The 14,486-nt window shown below is 35.4% G+C and overlaps 1 protein-coding gene across 5 annotated transcripts in view; it reads right to left on the reverse strand.

The window, feature by feature from the left end:
- LOC126469728 (acidic mammalian chitinase-like) overlaps positions 1-14,486 on the reverse strand; it is a 183,469-nt gene that overhangs the window by 67,637 nt on the left and 101,346 nt on the right. For all 5 annotated transcript variants that reach the window (XM_050096923.1, XM_050096925.1, XM_050096922.1 and 2 more), the window contains one exon: positions 10,135-10,368. In XM_050096923.1, the coding sequence (XP_049952880.1) occupies positions 10,135-10,368 (234 nt within the window). The remainder of the gene's footprint in view (positions 1-10,134; positions 10,369-14,486) is intronic.

A 14,486-nucleotide genomic window follows, 5' to 3' on the forward strand; every position in this document is an offset into this window, starting at 1 on the left:
AACACCTCTCATATGTGAGAAACCCCATTTGAGCAACTGCAATGATGCTCATTGCAGTGCTCCTCTGTGATAGTGTCAACTGTGTATATAGCACTTTTTATTACATCATCATTATTATGTCCATTCATTTTAAAGACAAAATGACTTCAGTAGAGTCCACTCCTTTACCTCAGCCAGCACGTTCATGATATATGTGGACAAAAAGCTCTTTGGATCTAAAGCAAATTTATAATCAACTTATTTTGATGGTGGTAGGTAGAAACTACTAACTCAAATCTATAAATCTTTTTTTTTCTTTTTAAAAAACTTAGAAATATTCAGCATTTAACCATATGTACAAATTAACTTTCAATGTGAATGTAAAATGACTTGTTCCCCATTGTTACAATTTATCATGCAAAATGATCCATGGAACATGAAAGTAATTAACTAATAGTTGTTTGTGGTTTTCAGACATCGGGGCAGATATCAAGATCCGAATCTCATCCCTCTTTCATCTTGGAGACAAATTTGACCACATCTTCGTTTACAAATGGTAGCACAACTGTTGTTATTTTATTAAAAGCACATTTGATTCTGAAGTTGACTACAATTGTTATTGTCTATGATTACAATAAGTCAGTTCTTACATTAAACCTCATACTTCCAATGTAAACCCTCAGAACACAGCACTACCAGCAATCCAAATGATAAGTTTCTGTGAGGAGCATTGCTTCAAATCATATTAAGTTTGAGGATCATAATTTTACAGGAAGCGAAAAAAATGTTTTGCTTCCTTAACTAAATTGAATATGTATGTCAAAATTCTTGATTTCATAACCTAAGTATCTAGATTATGTTCCAGAATTATTCATGATTTAAATCATTTCCCAATGCATGAAGGCATGATTTTAATTTTTAAGTTGCACTTAATCTGTTTTGAAGCAATTCACTGAACAAAATATGTTTTGATCAAATCTGATTTTCATGTAATATGATTTGAAACATTCTTTTCACTTTTTACTGATTTTATTGTTGGACACAGCCCATCATGAAAGAAAAGAAAGTAGATCAATGTGCTGTAGTCTTGCAAACAGTCACTGTCATTGTCCACATAAGTCACCCTACCAGTTTCAGCTGATGTCACATCAATGTTTAGTGTCAAAACATAAAACTGCAAACTATCAACCTCTTTCCATTTATCTCCAAATATTGTTTTCAACAGGTTACTGACATCGACTTTCTTAGCATTAGGTAATACCCTCACTTTATGAATTATGGGAGGTTCACGTATCTGGTCAATCCTTGTACCTCATTTCAGAAGGGTTGCAAATCACTTTGAGTGACCATCAAAACTGTATGTTTGCTCCATCTTTATTCTGACATAAGACTGTCCACCTTCCTTCAGAATGAGTCCCTTCATTTCTTTAATCCCATCTAATTTCTTAAAATTCTTGGCAAGCATCTTGTAGCCCTTTACAAACCATTCTCTGCCTAGAAATTTTACAGTTCCCACAGCCTGATAAATCTCTCAGTATTTCTTAGTTGTAATGACGTCTGAGCACTTACAAAGAGCCTTTTCTTCCATACCAAAACCCTGTCAGCAAGTAAAAATGAATGTTCTCTCACGACAAAGAATACAATAATTGTAGAAATATTAGTGGGTGCTTTGTTTTGAAGCCAACAAACTAAAGCAAGGATAAAATGCATGTTCTTGATTTGCCCTCTGCATCCACCTGCAAACAGCCTGAGGCAGGTGATCAAATTATCAAAATTTACCTCATGTAGAAATGAAGTAACACCAGATGTTACCTCACTTGCTCCTCTTCCAGCCTGTCTCATTCCAAGCATAAAATTTTGGATTCTGAATACTGACATCAGTTACACACAACATGTAAAATGATATTTGGCACAAATAGTATGCTTCACTCATCAATAATTTAGGCAGTGGTTTTACTTGTTGCAGATGAAAGCAAAACAACATTGTGTCAGCAGGACATTCCCTCATAAGTCTGTGAAACACCTTTGCACAAACTTTATGTTCTCTCAATTCAGCTATTAAACCTTTCTTTTTCATAGTATCTTGCTCAGATTTGATCTCATATTAACTTTTACTGACAACAGAGGGAAGAGAAGGATAAGGTGCATAACTCTTAATGTTCTACAATAATGGGTCACTCAGCTGTTTACTGCAGAAAGATAATGGGATCTCTAAAGCAGCATAATAATTTAATACTTTAGTAATTGTATTACAAGAAACACTGTAACCTACCTCACATGACACAACAATGGAATTTAAACTCACTTTCCTGCAAATGCTTCCTATTTATTCACGATTTTGGATCTCCAGAATTTGGAGATGTAACATTCATTATATAACTGACTCTGTGATCTTGTTCAACTTTGTTCAGTATGATGTGAACTTTATTCTTTGCTTTTGCCAGGCAGAATACTTGGATGCTTTTACACTTGAATCTGCCTTATTTATGATCAAAAGTGACTCAAAATTATGTAAATGTGAATCTCAGTTGAAGCACATAAAACTAAATATGTCTCCTCACGTCATAACTACAGATAATAAAGCTCAATCAAAGTATAAGGACATGCATTTATGCAATCTTTCCCACACAAATAACATGTCAATGCACAGACATTACAACCTTCACTGAAAATGAACATTCATAAAATCCATCAGGCTATATTACTTACTGAGCTTCATTTTCACACTGTCTTTTAGTTTTTTCAATTCTAATTCTGATTCTACTTCCTTTCAATCGCTCTCCTATGAATAAATTGACCTTCATGGTGACTGAAAGTGTGTAGTCACGCAATCAACAACATACTGTGAGCTACATGATGGAAATAATAGGAACAGCCAACAAAAGAGCAGGCTAATACCAGAGACTGGGTAACATATCCTGAAAATAATGTGTTTTGAACCATCAGCTGTGATGTACATCCTCATGTTTTTCAGCACTAAGTTACTATGGGAAAGAATATGAAATGACCTGAGCTGACTCAACAGTGTTAAAGAGCATATCACAATTGGGAGGAAAAGGCATTAACATATATTTTGACCATGGCTGCATTTACACATTTTGAAACGATGCTCCTTTTCTACTATAAGCCATGTTTTACAACATGAACTCTGTTCATGCCCAAGTAGATATATTAGTGTCACACATACAGACTGGCCTACAAAACAAGTTAGGTTCAGTTCTACTTCCTCTCAAATCCTTGCTTTATATCATTATGAATATCTCAACCCAACCATGCTCCCCCCTCCCCCTCCCCCTCCACATGGTATACCCCTTCACTTGTCATTTTATATAACCTTATTACAACTGTATTATTGTGAAGTTGACTCAAGATTACCCAAACTTATTCTTCATTTGCAGATACCTGTCTCCTGTCTGAATTGTAAAGGGAAGTATGCAGGCTTTACATCTTACCTTTTCCATGGAAATTTTCTCGCAAGTACATAGCTTGTCAAACAAAGGCTACCTAATTATCAGCCAGGGTCAACAGACACATACATCTTTGCCTGCTCAAGATATACAGAATTGCCAGTGTAGATCAACCTATATCTGTACTTCACATGACAACTTCTATCTTTGTGTAACTTCTCTATTATTAGCAGACCTAAATAACTACCACGTTCCAAACAGATAGCCGAATTAACACAACCTTTGTTCTACTCCATAAGAACTGCTAGTTACACACCATCTCATATCCTATTCTCTAGTGCCCTCCACCATAAATCATCTCATATTTTATTCTGCTTCCACTAGTGGGTTACAATTGGAATTTTATTCCAGATGCATACCAAGTGTAATAGCAGACTTCTATTCAAAGCACCCCACTGTGATATAGTGCGACCTGGATTTCATTTCTCAACACTACTGAAAAAAACTTTGAATCACCTGTCAAACCATTCCTGCTATTCATTCAAGAATTCAAGTTTTTTTTCTGTATGCACCCTGTCTTATGACTTCTTTTGGAAACTAACAACATTGAATTTCTCAAGTCCTTGGATTCATTGATGGCACAGGAGCAGCAACAAATTCCACTAGATCAAGCTGTCGCCCATATTATGGCATTCCACCAGCACAGTATCTTATTAAATATAACTGTTCCCAAAGTGACTTCTACCCTTCCTGCTAGTCTGATACTGAGAGTGATTATATACTGCTGTGACACATGAAAGGTATAGAACATGTACAGCCACTCCAGTTGATCAATGCCTTTTCCTGGTTTTAGTAGAGCATACCAAGTTGAAGTGCAGAGTTAATGATGCCTTTTATTCTTTTACTGCCATAACTGTAATTTTGTAATCTTACCTATGATTTCTTCTATAATTAAAACTGTTTTTATATTTGTCTCATGAATTGCTTAGTTTAGTGATGGTTTCAAACAGCAGACTTTTATTGTTGTGCTTATACATTCATTTGATGTTTTATTGTCATGAGTTATTTTTACACTCTTTCTATACAGTTTAACTGAACTTCTTACTTTTGTGGCGCCTATGAGGTCGACACTAGCATCGATATACATTTGTCTCTAGACTCCGAGCATCGTCTTTGTACGCTAAGCTAAGATTATCTTTGCTCTCTTCCACCCTCAGCAGTTCTTTGTACGCCTTGCTTGTATAAAGAGGTGAATAAATGAAATACTGTTAAAAAGGTGTTGTTTGGTGTAACTGACCCGAACATCCACCTCACTTTGCTGGGGCAATCACATAAATTTGTGATTGAAGGGAATTTTGCCATCAGGTCTTTATTCTAAATGTTACCAATTGTTTATAAGAAGCATTAATGCAATGAGAAGCATCATGTTTTGCAGTTGTCATTTTATGCTTTTGTTAGTTAAATCTATTCAGTCTTATATGTCATTCTGGTTGATTCCCAGAAAGATTTAATCAAGTAGTTGGCTTGGTACCTTCCACACATTAATATATTTTCAGCTTTGCAACTTTTCTTTAGTCAATTCAATAGTTACAGCATTACTTAGAGGATGTAATGGATGGTATTAATGAACTCAAAATAAATTTTAGTTACAATGCTTCACCCCTCCCTGATTACAGTTAAAACAAACTGTTGTGTTTCAGAATTTTATTCCATGATTTTGATCTGTCTTACTGTCAGTTTGATAACCAAATGGTGCCACCCTGGTGGTTATCTGGTCATGGTGTGCCCACATCATCTAAAAAAAAAAACACATTCTGATGAAGAGGCCTTTCAGTATCACACAGTCCCTGTTCTATTACAAATCACACAGTGTTTGTTACCTCCTTTAATAATGCTAGAAGTCAATCATACACTTGCTCCCTTAGTTTTTAAAAACCAACCTGTAAACATGTATTGATTATTTTTATGTTATGTTCTAATCCTTGTTGTATGAGTGTTTCAGTTACTTGCACTCCTTAAAACTGTCTTTAAAACCAGATTCGGATATCTTTGCAATGCTGCCACCACAGTCCTGTGTTGTCTACTGTATTCACGACACTGTGATGTAACATTTGTACTCAAGATTTGGATTAAAATATTGTTACCCCTAGATTTAAGGTCACATTGAGATTGCTGAATTCAGCCATGGGGACTTCTTTCAGGGAAAGGGGAAGAAATATACAAGGTGCCCCCAGCCTCCTAATGTGACAAATTTCTATTATTTAAATTTTGCAAAGAGACCACTCCTTTTGTCATCACCTTTCACCTGACGTGACAACAATCAAGAGGTTCAGAGGGGAATAGACAGATTCATCAGCAGCAAAGCCACCTTGCCAATCAAATCACACTGCAGGATCACTGACTTGTGAGACTAGGTGTTCTCAGAGGCACAGCCAATACATGTCTCCCTCTTCTGTTTCAAAGCCACCACCTAGGGCAGATGATAAATTACTTAGTCATTTTTACCTTGGCTTTTCCCTTCTCCTCCAAAATGGGTATGGGAATATTGACAGTACATCAAATCCTTATCTTCCTCTTTCTCTAATAAGTCAAGCCCTATGTCTCAATAGACTTGTAATTTACAATAACGTGCAGAAATCCAAAGTGCGATTTGAACAATATATTATTTGTAGTCAGATCGTTAATAAGTCACTTTTACAGAACCGTTCCTAAAATTTCTTAGAATGTTGGCATAACTGAAACTGCTCAGAATTTGGATAGTATTATCACATTGCTTGTACAGCTTAATAACAGAATGTTTCAGTGAATTGGGAAAGACTCAGTCTGTAAAATTGTTCATAATGAATTCAATGAAGTGGCAGTACTTTTCCACCAAGAGGTTATGAAGCAATTTTTAAGGGAAACATATTTTATACATTCACATTTCTTAGTTTATTATAAATTTGTAGTCCCATACTATATGGTGTCTGTGCATAACGTTTTAAACACTTTGAAATTTTTGCTCTAACAAGCGCTTTACACTTGAGATTTATGTTTTCAAGTGTTTGGTAGTTGTTGTACAAGAAAATCAAACATTCAAAAATGTACGAAGTATGAAGACAAAATGGTTAGTTTAGTAACTGTGTAGACAGTTATTTAATAAAAAGAGACAGTCAGATACATAAAGCAAAAATACAGTAACCAGAAAATGTTTGAATGACTGATAAGAATACAAGCTGAGCTGTACTAATAGGTAATCTGCCTGTGCCTCAAAAACAGTACACACGGTATGATTCTGAAGAGAGTCACAGATGAATTCCAGGTGAACTGCAGTCTGTCATAACTAAATCCACCTGACTGCACAATCTATATAGCATTATTCTGATACCACCACGTGAATGTTGCCCATTGTGCCCTGCATCCAAAAAAGTGGTACAACATGGAGGGAGTGGCCCCACCACATGTCTTGGTCAGCTCCGATCAGTTGTGATGTCAACAAATGTACTGTCCTCAGTTAAGTGGTTTCAGTGAACTCTTGTGTTACTGCTACTACTGTCCAGTAATGTAGCATGCCTCCTCTCTCAAACTGGCTGGTAGGACCTGAACCATGCTCATCTGTGGCATTGTGGAGAAGGAAGAGATATGGGAGCTACTCCACTGCCCAGATGAACTTGTGTGAGGGTTTCTGGTGGCACCCACACTGTTGTGGCTTCTTGATTTAAAACAGGATGTTCAACATCTGGTGGCATCTCAGTATTGCCATCTCCAATATAGGTGGGCAGCCAAGGCTGCAGTGTGGTGAATGTGATGGTTAATACTGTGGCCCCTTTCACTATTGACAGCGCAAATCTTTACATGAGGAAAGCATGCAACACTGGGTCCCCGGAATCTTTTCTGGTCAATGATTTTTTTATGTACCCTCTAGCATCCCCACATATGAAATATGATTCACTTGGGTGATATTTTCCTCACAATCAGGAACAATGTTTCAAGTTGGCAGCCATATGTATCATGTACCATACAGTCTGTGCTTCATGCTTGTCATTTTTTCAAGTTTGTCACAGTCACAAGAAGGTGGCAGCACTTATGAAAAGCACATTGTCTGTGCACAAATGAAGATGCCACATGAAAGAAAAGATAATAAACAGAAATAGTATTTCTTATGAGAAATAATCACGATATCTATAAATAAGTCTAAATACAACTTACGTCACATTTAAGTTTGTGCATATGTTTCCAAGTCTCAGGACATGTGTAAATGTACTGCATCAAATTTGATACAATTGGACTGTATGACTACATTTTGCACATTATCACGAAAGTTATATTTACATATGTGTGAATGATGCAAAACAAATCTAATTTGTCTGCTACATCTTATTTGCTGTAAATGAGAAAGTGAACAGTTTCATGGGCTACAGATAAAACATTTAAGAAGTTAACAGTGTTTGTATTGTAAGTGTATGTGGTTCTTAGGTTTGACAGATTCAGAAATTCTGGAAGTGCTACAGGAGCCCATTGACCCAAATAGTTTGGACAAAAGGGAAAGAGATGAAGTAAAGAAGTGTAAATCTATGTAAGCTATCCCATCAGCATGTAAAAGGTCTAGATATACATTGCATTTGCCAGGAATTTACACTTGGAAATAAAAATGTAGATCTAAATGCAGAGTGCGACGTTGCTCCAGTCATAAGTTCGTGAAATGCAAGACTTGTGATGTGTTCCTGTGTTTCACTTCAAAAAGGAGTTGCTTGACAACTTTCCACACAGTATGAGACAGCTTGGAGAGTTGAAGCAAAACCCTAAATTCAGTAATCTTCATACATACATAATCATGTATATTATTATATAAGAATATGTAATGAACACTGTTTTGCAAAATTTAGCCTCTGAAATGGTTGTATCTTTGACATTTTTACATACTGTACATTTTAGTTTCATGAAAAGCCTTGAAAGAATAAATAGTGTATACAAGCTCTGATGTCTGTTAATTAATGTTTCCTAACCCAAAATTCCTTAAAATTCCAATAAACAGCAATAAATAAGCATTTTATAATTTGACTATTTTAGTTTCATAGACATATGATGTATCATATTTGATACATGGGCTATGGTTACTTTTGCTTGATAGAGACATACATATGATTCATTACCTTATGGCATATATGGAATGATACATTTTTTCTACAAATTACTGGCTTTTGGTGATGTTAAGAAGCGAAATATTACCAATTTTCCAATTTTTTCTTTAAAAGTTTGGTTTCAGGCCTCTAGAAGATATATTACAAACAGTATAAGAAGAGGGTCATAGTGTGGATTTTATGATGATCTGTGCTATTATTGTGCCTTACAAATGCTGCTGAGTTGATGACATTTGATATGAACTAAAAATATTCCTTAAGTATTCTATTTCTTCTTTGAAAAAATTACCTTTATTAAGAAAACATTTTAGGCCGACTTGGTGAAAACAGTTTATAAGTTATTCCAATGATCCTTTTATGACTATGATGGTGGCAATGATGGTGTAATCAAGATAATTAGAATACCTAAATATGCCTTGAATTAACTATTCTAAAAATCATCAAAACATTTGTCATAATGTGAAAGGAAGATTCAGAATACCAAAATATTGAGAGGTCTTTTATGGTGGGAGTTACAGATACACATGCAAAAGATAAATTTTTAGCAGATCAGGGCAAGGAATGAGGAATGTGTCTATGTAACTAATGCATTAATTTTAGTGCTTTCAAAAATGCCATAGACAAGTAAAGAACTATACAGTTTATTAACTGTGTCAATTGGTATTGCCCAGCATCTGACTGTCACTTGTATGATTACCCACCTTTTGCACAATATATCCAATTATTTCTTAAGGATGCACCATTACCATAAATGATAGATTGTTGGGCCGAGCTAAATTAAGAGATAACTGTTGATGTAAGCCTAATAAAGAGTTTGGAACTGTGATACAAACTTTCGCCATGGTGCAACAATATCACATATTCAGATGTTGGCTTTGTGCCTTAAGGGAATAAAAGATGAAATTAGATTACTCACATCCTGTGTTTTGAAGTTCAAAGATATACTTGGGTCGAGACAAAAACTATTATTGATACTTGATCAAAAGCCAACTATAGTGTTTCTTCCACACAAGAACATCTTGTATCATGCATTATTAGAAAACTTGGCCTTTACTGGGATCTTTGGTTATTGAAGGAAATTAACCCACAATTTGCAGAATGAATCTTTCTACACTGAAGTGTGTGCTGTTATGATACTTGCAGACAGATAAAAATGGTGTGCCAGATTGATACTTGAACTCATTGACAACACAGTCATTAGAGACAAAGTACAACCTCAGATTTGATGGTGAAGCAACAGGAAATTGGTATGGCATTTTTGCATGAACTGATTTATGGAAATAATGACAAAAATAAAACTGAACAGTCTTACACATCTCAAATATGAGCCCACTGTCTTAAATACTGTTGTGCCTTGCCCAGTACAATAGCTACATTGACAAAACTTGTGATACTTTCAAATACCTTCTGATTGCACAATTATTACCATTTTCAGTATTTCTGAAATTTAGCAAGAGCAACGTTCCACTGAAAGGTAAAAGCTACTATAAAGCTTCTTGTGGACAATCAGTGATCCCAGTTACATAATGGTTCATAAGCAAATGAGTAAAATGTGTAATATGATGAATTCCATCAAAAATGTAAAAAAACAAATGTTGTGTAACCTCGTACTTTATTATGGCACTTACTTGTTCATTTCAGGAATATCATATGAAACATCCACAATCGTCTCTTGTGCTGCGACAGCTACACTCACAATAGTGTTTAGTTGACTTTTCCGAACTGCATCTCGCAGCTCCTTCAAAAAAATAATAAATTTTTTGCGTTCTGAAATTTTACCAGGCCAAGCGGGGAATTCCCAGTCAAAATCAACACCATCGAATGAATAGTATGACAGTGTCCACAACAAATCTTTGATGAACCTGAAGTGAAATAAGAAACATAAGTTGACAGCATACGCTTGTAGCAACAACAAAAAAAAAAAAATACACATGGAAGTAATATGACTGTGGTAAGTGAAGATGTAATGCATAAACTGAGGACCCAAATAACAGGAAACCAGACTACAAGACAACTGTTCCATTTGTTCTTCAATCTACAAACTGTTGTGGTGCACACTGTTGAAAAGTGTGATAAAAAATTGTGTACTTTTTCCTTCATTAAGACATACCACATATTCCTCTTTCTCTGCAAGGTAGCATGAAATTCAAGGTAAAGGCTACAACTGTACAAATATTATCAGACACACTACTGATTTCACCCACAGTGAAATGATGCAGGGATCATCAATTAATGTACCTCCAAATTCTGTAGAGCGCTGACCGAAAACTAATACTTAAAATTATGGAACAGTTTTTTCACAAAATAATTGTGAGGTTTCTTTCAGCACTGACTGAAAACTAATACACGAAATTATGGAACAGTTTCTTCACAAAATAATTGTAAGGTTTCTTTCAGTGCACATATATGTAGAATATAACAGAATAGAAGAGAATAGAAACTTTATTGTCATATGACATGCCATATACAATCACATGATTGGGACATAGATGACTCGTCAGTTTAAAGCTACTTTCTAATTGTAAGTATACAGAATAATTGCACGTATTTTGTAATTTTAAGTACCACAAAATGATTTAAAATAAGCATGTTGAAAATAAAGTAAAATTGAGAATAAGTATTTATTTAAAGTACTTTTTTAGCATGACAGAATGTAACATCAGGCTCAGTTATTTGTGACAGTCAGTCATAAATCCTTTTACACTGTAATAATATTTACTTGCTAGGTGTTGTTGTTTGCATGATCTTCAGTCCTGAGACTGGTTTGATGCAGCTCTCCATGCTACTCTATCCTGTACAAGCTTCTTCATCTCCAAGTACCTACTGCAACTTACATCCTTCTGAATCTGCTTAGTGTATTCATCTCGTGGTCTCCCTCTACAATTTTTACCCTCCACGCTGACCTCCAATACTAAATTGATGATCCCTTGATGGATCAGAACATGTCCTACCAACTGATACCTTCTTCTAGTCAAATTGTGCCACAAATTTCTCTTCTCCACAATTCTGTTCAATACCTCCTCATTAGTTATGTGAGCTACCCATCTAACCTTCAGCATTCTTCTATAGCATCACATTTTGAAAGCTTCTATTCTCTTCAACGTAGGGAGAAATGATCATCTTGATAAAATAAGAGAAATCAGGGCTCACACAGAAAAATTTAAGTGCTCGTCTTTCCTGTGTGCCGTTCGAGAGTGGAACGGTAGAGAGACAGCTTGATGGTGGTTCATTGAACACTCTGCCAGGCACTTTACTGTGAATAGCAGAGTAATCACATAGATGTAGATGTAGAAGTTTCAGACACGGAAGTGGGTCAATGTGGGATTATTGTGTATATGAACTGGCTAAGTTGTCACATATGAATCATCTGCTGGAAGTGTCGATGGAGACTAGACGCTCAAGAGATGGTTACTGGAACATTTACAATGGGATGTTGTCCACAGTCCAACAAATTCCATTGACACGTTTGCAGATTTTATTGACAAACATGAAAAGACATTGAAATTAAAGCCACATAATGGGAATAGTCAACAGGGAAATAAGTACCAGAATGGAAATTATAATGATCATAGAAGGAATAATTATCACTGTAATAATCATTTTCAAAGGGGAAATGGGAATTTTCACAGTGGAAACAAAAACTTTGAATGAACATTTGAGGGACAGGAGCCTCATGACATGCTATGCCAGAATACGAGGTTGGAAAATTAGAGATCGTCACATCTCAGGCACAGGGATGGTGAAATAAACCAATGTTGAAAATGACACATTACTTTAAAAATTCTGTGAGCATCAAAAACTTGGCAAAGAAGCCACAAATGTTTGTGATGGAGGTTATAACAAGTAAAAATAAAATGAGGAATAATTTTAAGCAGAACAACTGTAAAGAGGGTGCAAGAAAGATTGTAAAATGTGAAGAGAAATTTGATAATGAGGATATGGGTCTGAAAAATTTATTTTCTGAAAGGGAAGTAAATGATGGAATCAATGTTTGGTTGAAAATTCTGTGATCAGAAGAGAGGCTGAGGTAGATCTGAATTTGGTGGAGGTGGGATTTATGAGAAATTCTGATGAGGCATTAGCCTGTAGCAACAATTATAGTAATGTAGCCAAAAGGAATGTAGATCATCTCGTATTGGGGGAAGTAGGTGAAGCTATCTGTGAAGGCAGCAAAGCTGTAGTCTTGTCAGCTGGAGATGATTTTGTGGTCTGTCGACGAAAGTATGTGAATTTATCTGTGGAGGCAGCATAGCAATAGTCTCATCAGCTGATGATGAATTTTATTATGTATCTGCAGATGTAGGTGATATATTGTTAAAGGGAGGTAAAGGTGGTGTTTTAGGTGCTGAAGTTGCAAAGGTTGAAGCTACTGATTTAAATATCTTGGAGGAAGAAATTTTTGCATTTATTTCTATTGATGGAAGTGAACTGATGGCTGTTGATGAAAGCATGAATTATGAGTGGATGTGGAATTGAAAGCAAAGTATCAGATGGTAGATCAGAATCCAAAGTGTCAGAAGAATCTGACAGAGAAGAAAATGTAGTGGAGAAAGAGTTAAATTCATGTTTGGTGGGATTCATGTGTAATGTGAATTATAATGTGGAATGATATAGTAGCGGTAGATCCTACAGTGTATCAGCAGATACAATTGATGTTTTAAGAACAGAAGCTTATGAATTATCAGTGGATGTTAATGGAGTTAACTGAGATAAAGTTTGTACTGTTTCTCCGGAAGTAAATGAGGATTTGTTTAAGAGAGATGAAGTTTTAAGTTGTGTGGTTAATTGTGAGAATTTTGCAGCTACTGATATCATTAATTCGGAGGAAGGGGGCAGTATATTTGATTCTGAAGACAACAATGAGATCAGGAAAATCTAGAAATGGAAAATGAAACTGATGATTGTCCTGAAATTATAATATGAACCATGAAGATAGAAGAAAAAGGAAGGGACATTAAAAATGATCTTTTGAGGGAACAGTGTTGAGAGAGGGGTCAAATTGAAAATATGTAGGCTAAAAGTGAAGTGACCAATGTCAATGATGAAAGGAAATGTGCATATTTCAAAACTAAAAATGGCATTCCAGAGGTTGTCACAAATTTGTGCATCTAAACATAAGAGTCCATTGGTGAACGAGGAATGAGAGCTCAATCTGAGCAATTCAAAAAACACAAAAAAGTGAGATTCAAAAGATACTCACACTGGTGGGATAAATGTAAGTGGGAATGGTGGCAGACTTGCACCTTGTGAATGAAGAACTTGAGAAAAATATTGCGTGCAGATTAGGGTATTTTCATGTGCAATTATAAGAATTTTGGAAACTATTTCTGTTTTGTGTAAGGGGCCTTTTGGTAAATTTAAAATGTACGTGATAAAGTATGGAGGTACAGCTGAGGGTAAAGAGTGAGGTAACACTGGCCCCAAAACTCATGGTGGGCAGAGGTCAGCAGACAGTAATTAGTTATGAAAGAAAGGAAAAAATTGTACTGTATTTAAGATTTGGGGAGAAATTTCAAGGGATTATTTAAATGTGTTACTTGTAGTATTTTGTATGGGCATTTCATGTAATATGTTAGTTTATTAGTAATTATTGTTCACACATAATTTGGTGTGTGGACATCATCAGACCCCATTAAAATTTTAATTGCTTCTGGAAGTATAAGCTAAGTTTGTGGGGTATATTATGTAGGTTAATTACATAATGCTTGTAAAATTACTGGGATAAAGTCTGGAAATGAATTGTATTTTAGAGCAAATAAGAGTAAATATTTGCTGAAGATATGATCCAGTTATGCACTGAGTTAAAAATGAAAGTTGAATGGGCAGTTCTTACACAAGGGAGTATTAGTTTTAAAGTTTCAAATTAAATGTTCTAAAATAATAGAAAAATGATAAACTATTAGTTGATTTACCATGTTGAACAAGTTTCACAGCATGGAAGGCATGTTTTTTTTATTGGGAACATGGACAGAGTGTTTGA

Source organism: Schistocerca serialis, chromosome 3 (assembly GCF_023864345.2).
Source record: "Schistocerca serialis cubense isolate TAMUIC-IGC-003099 chromosome 3, iqSchSeri2.2, whole genome shotgun sequence".
Taxonomy (NCBI): domain Eukaryota; kingdom Metazoa; phylum Arthropoda; class Insecta; order Orthoptera; family Acrididae; genus Schistocerca; species Schistocerca serialis.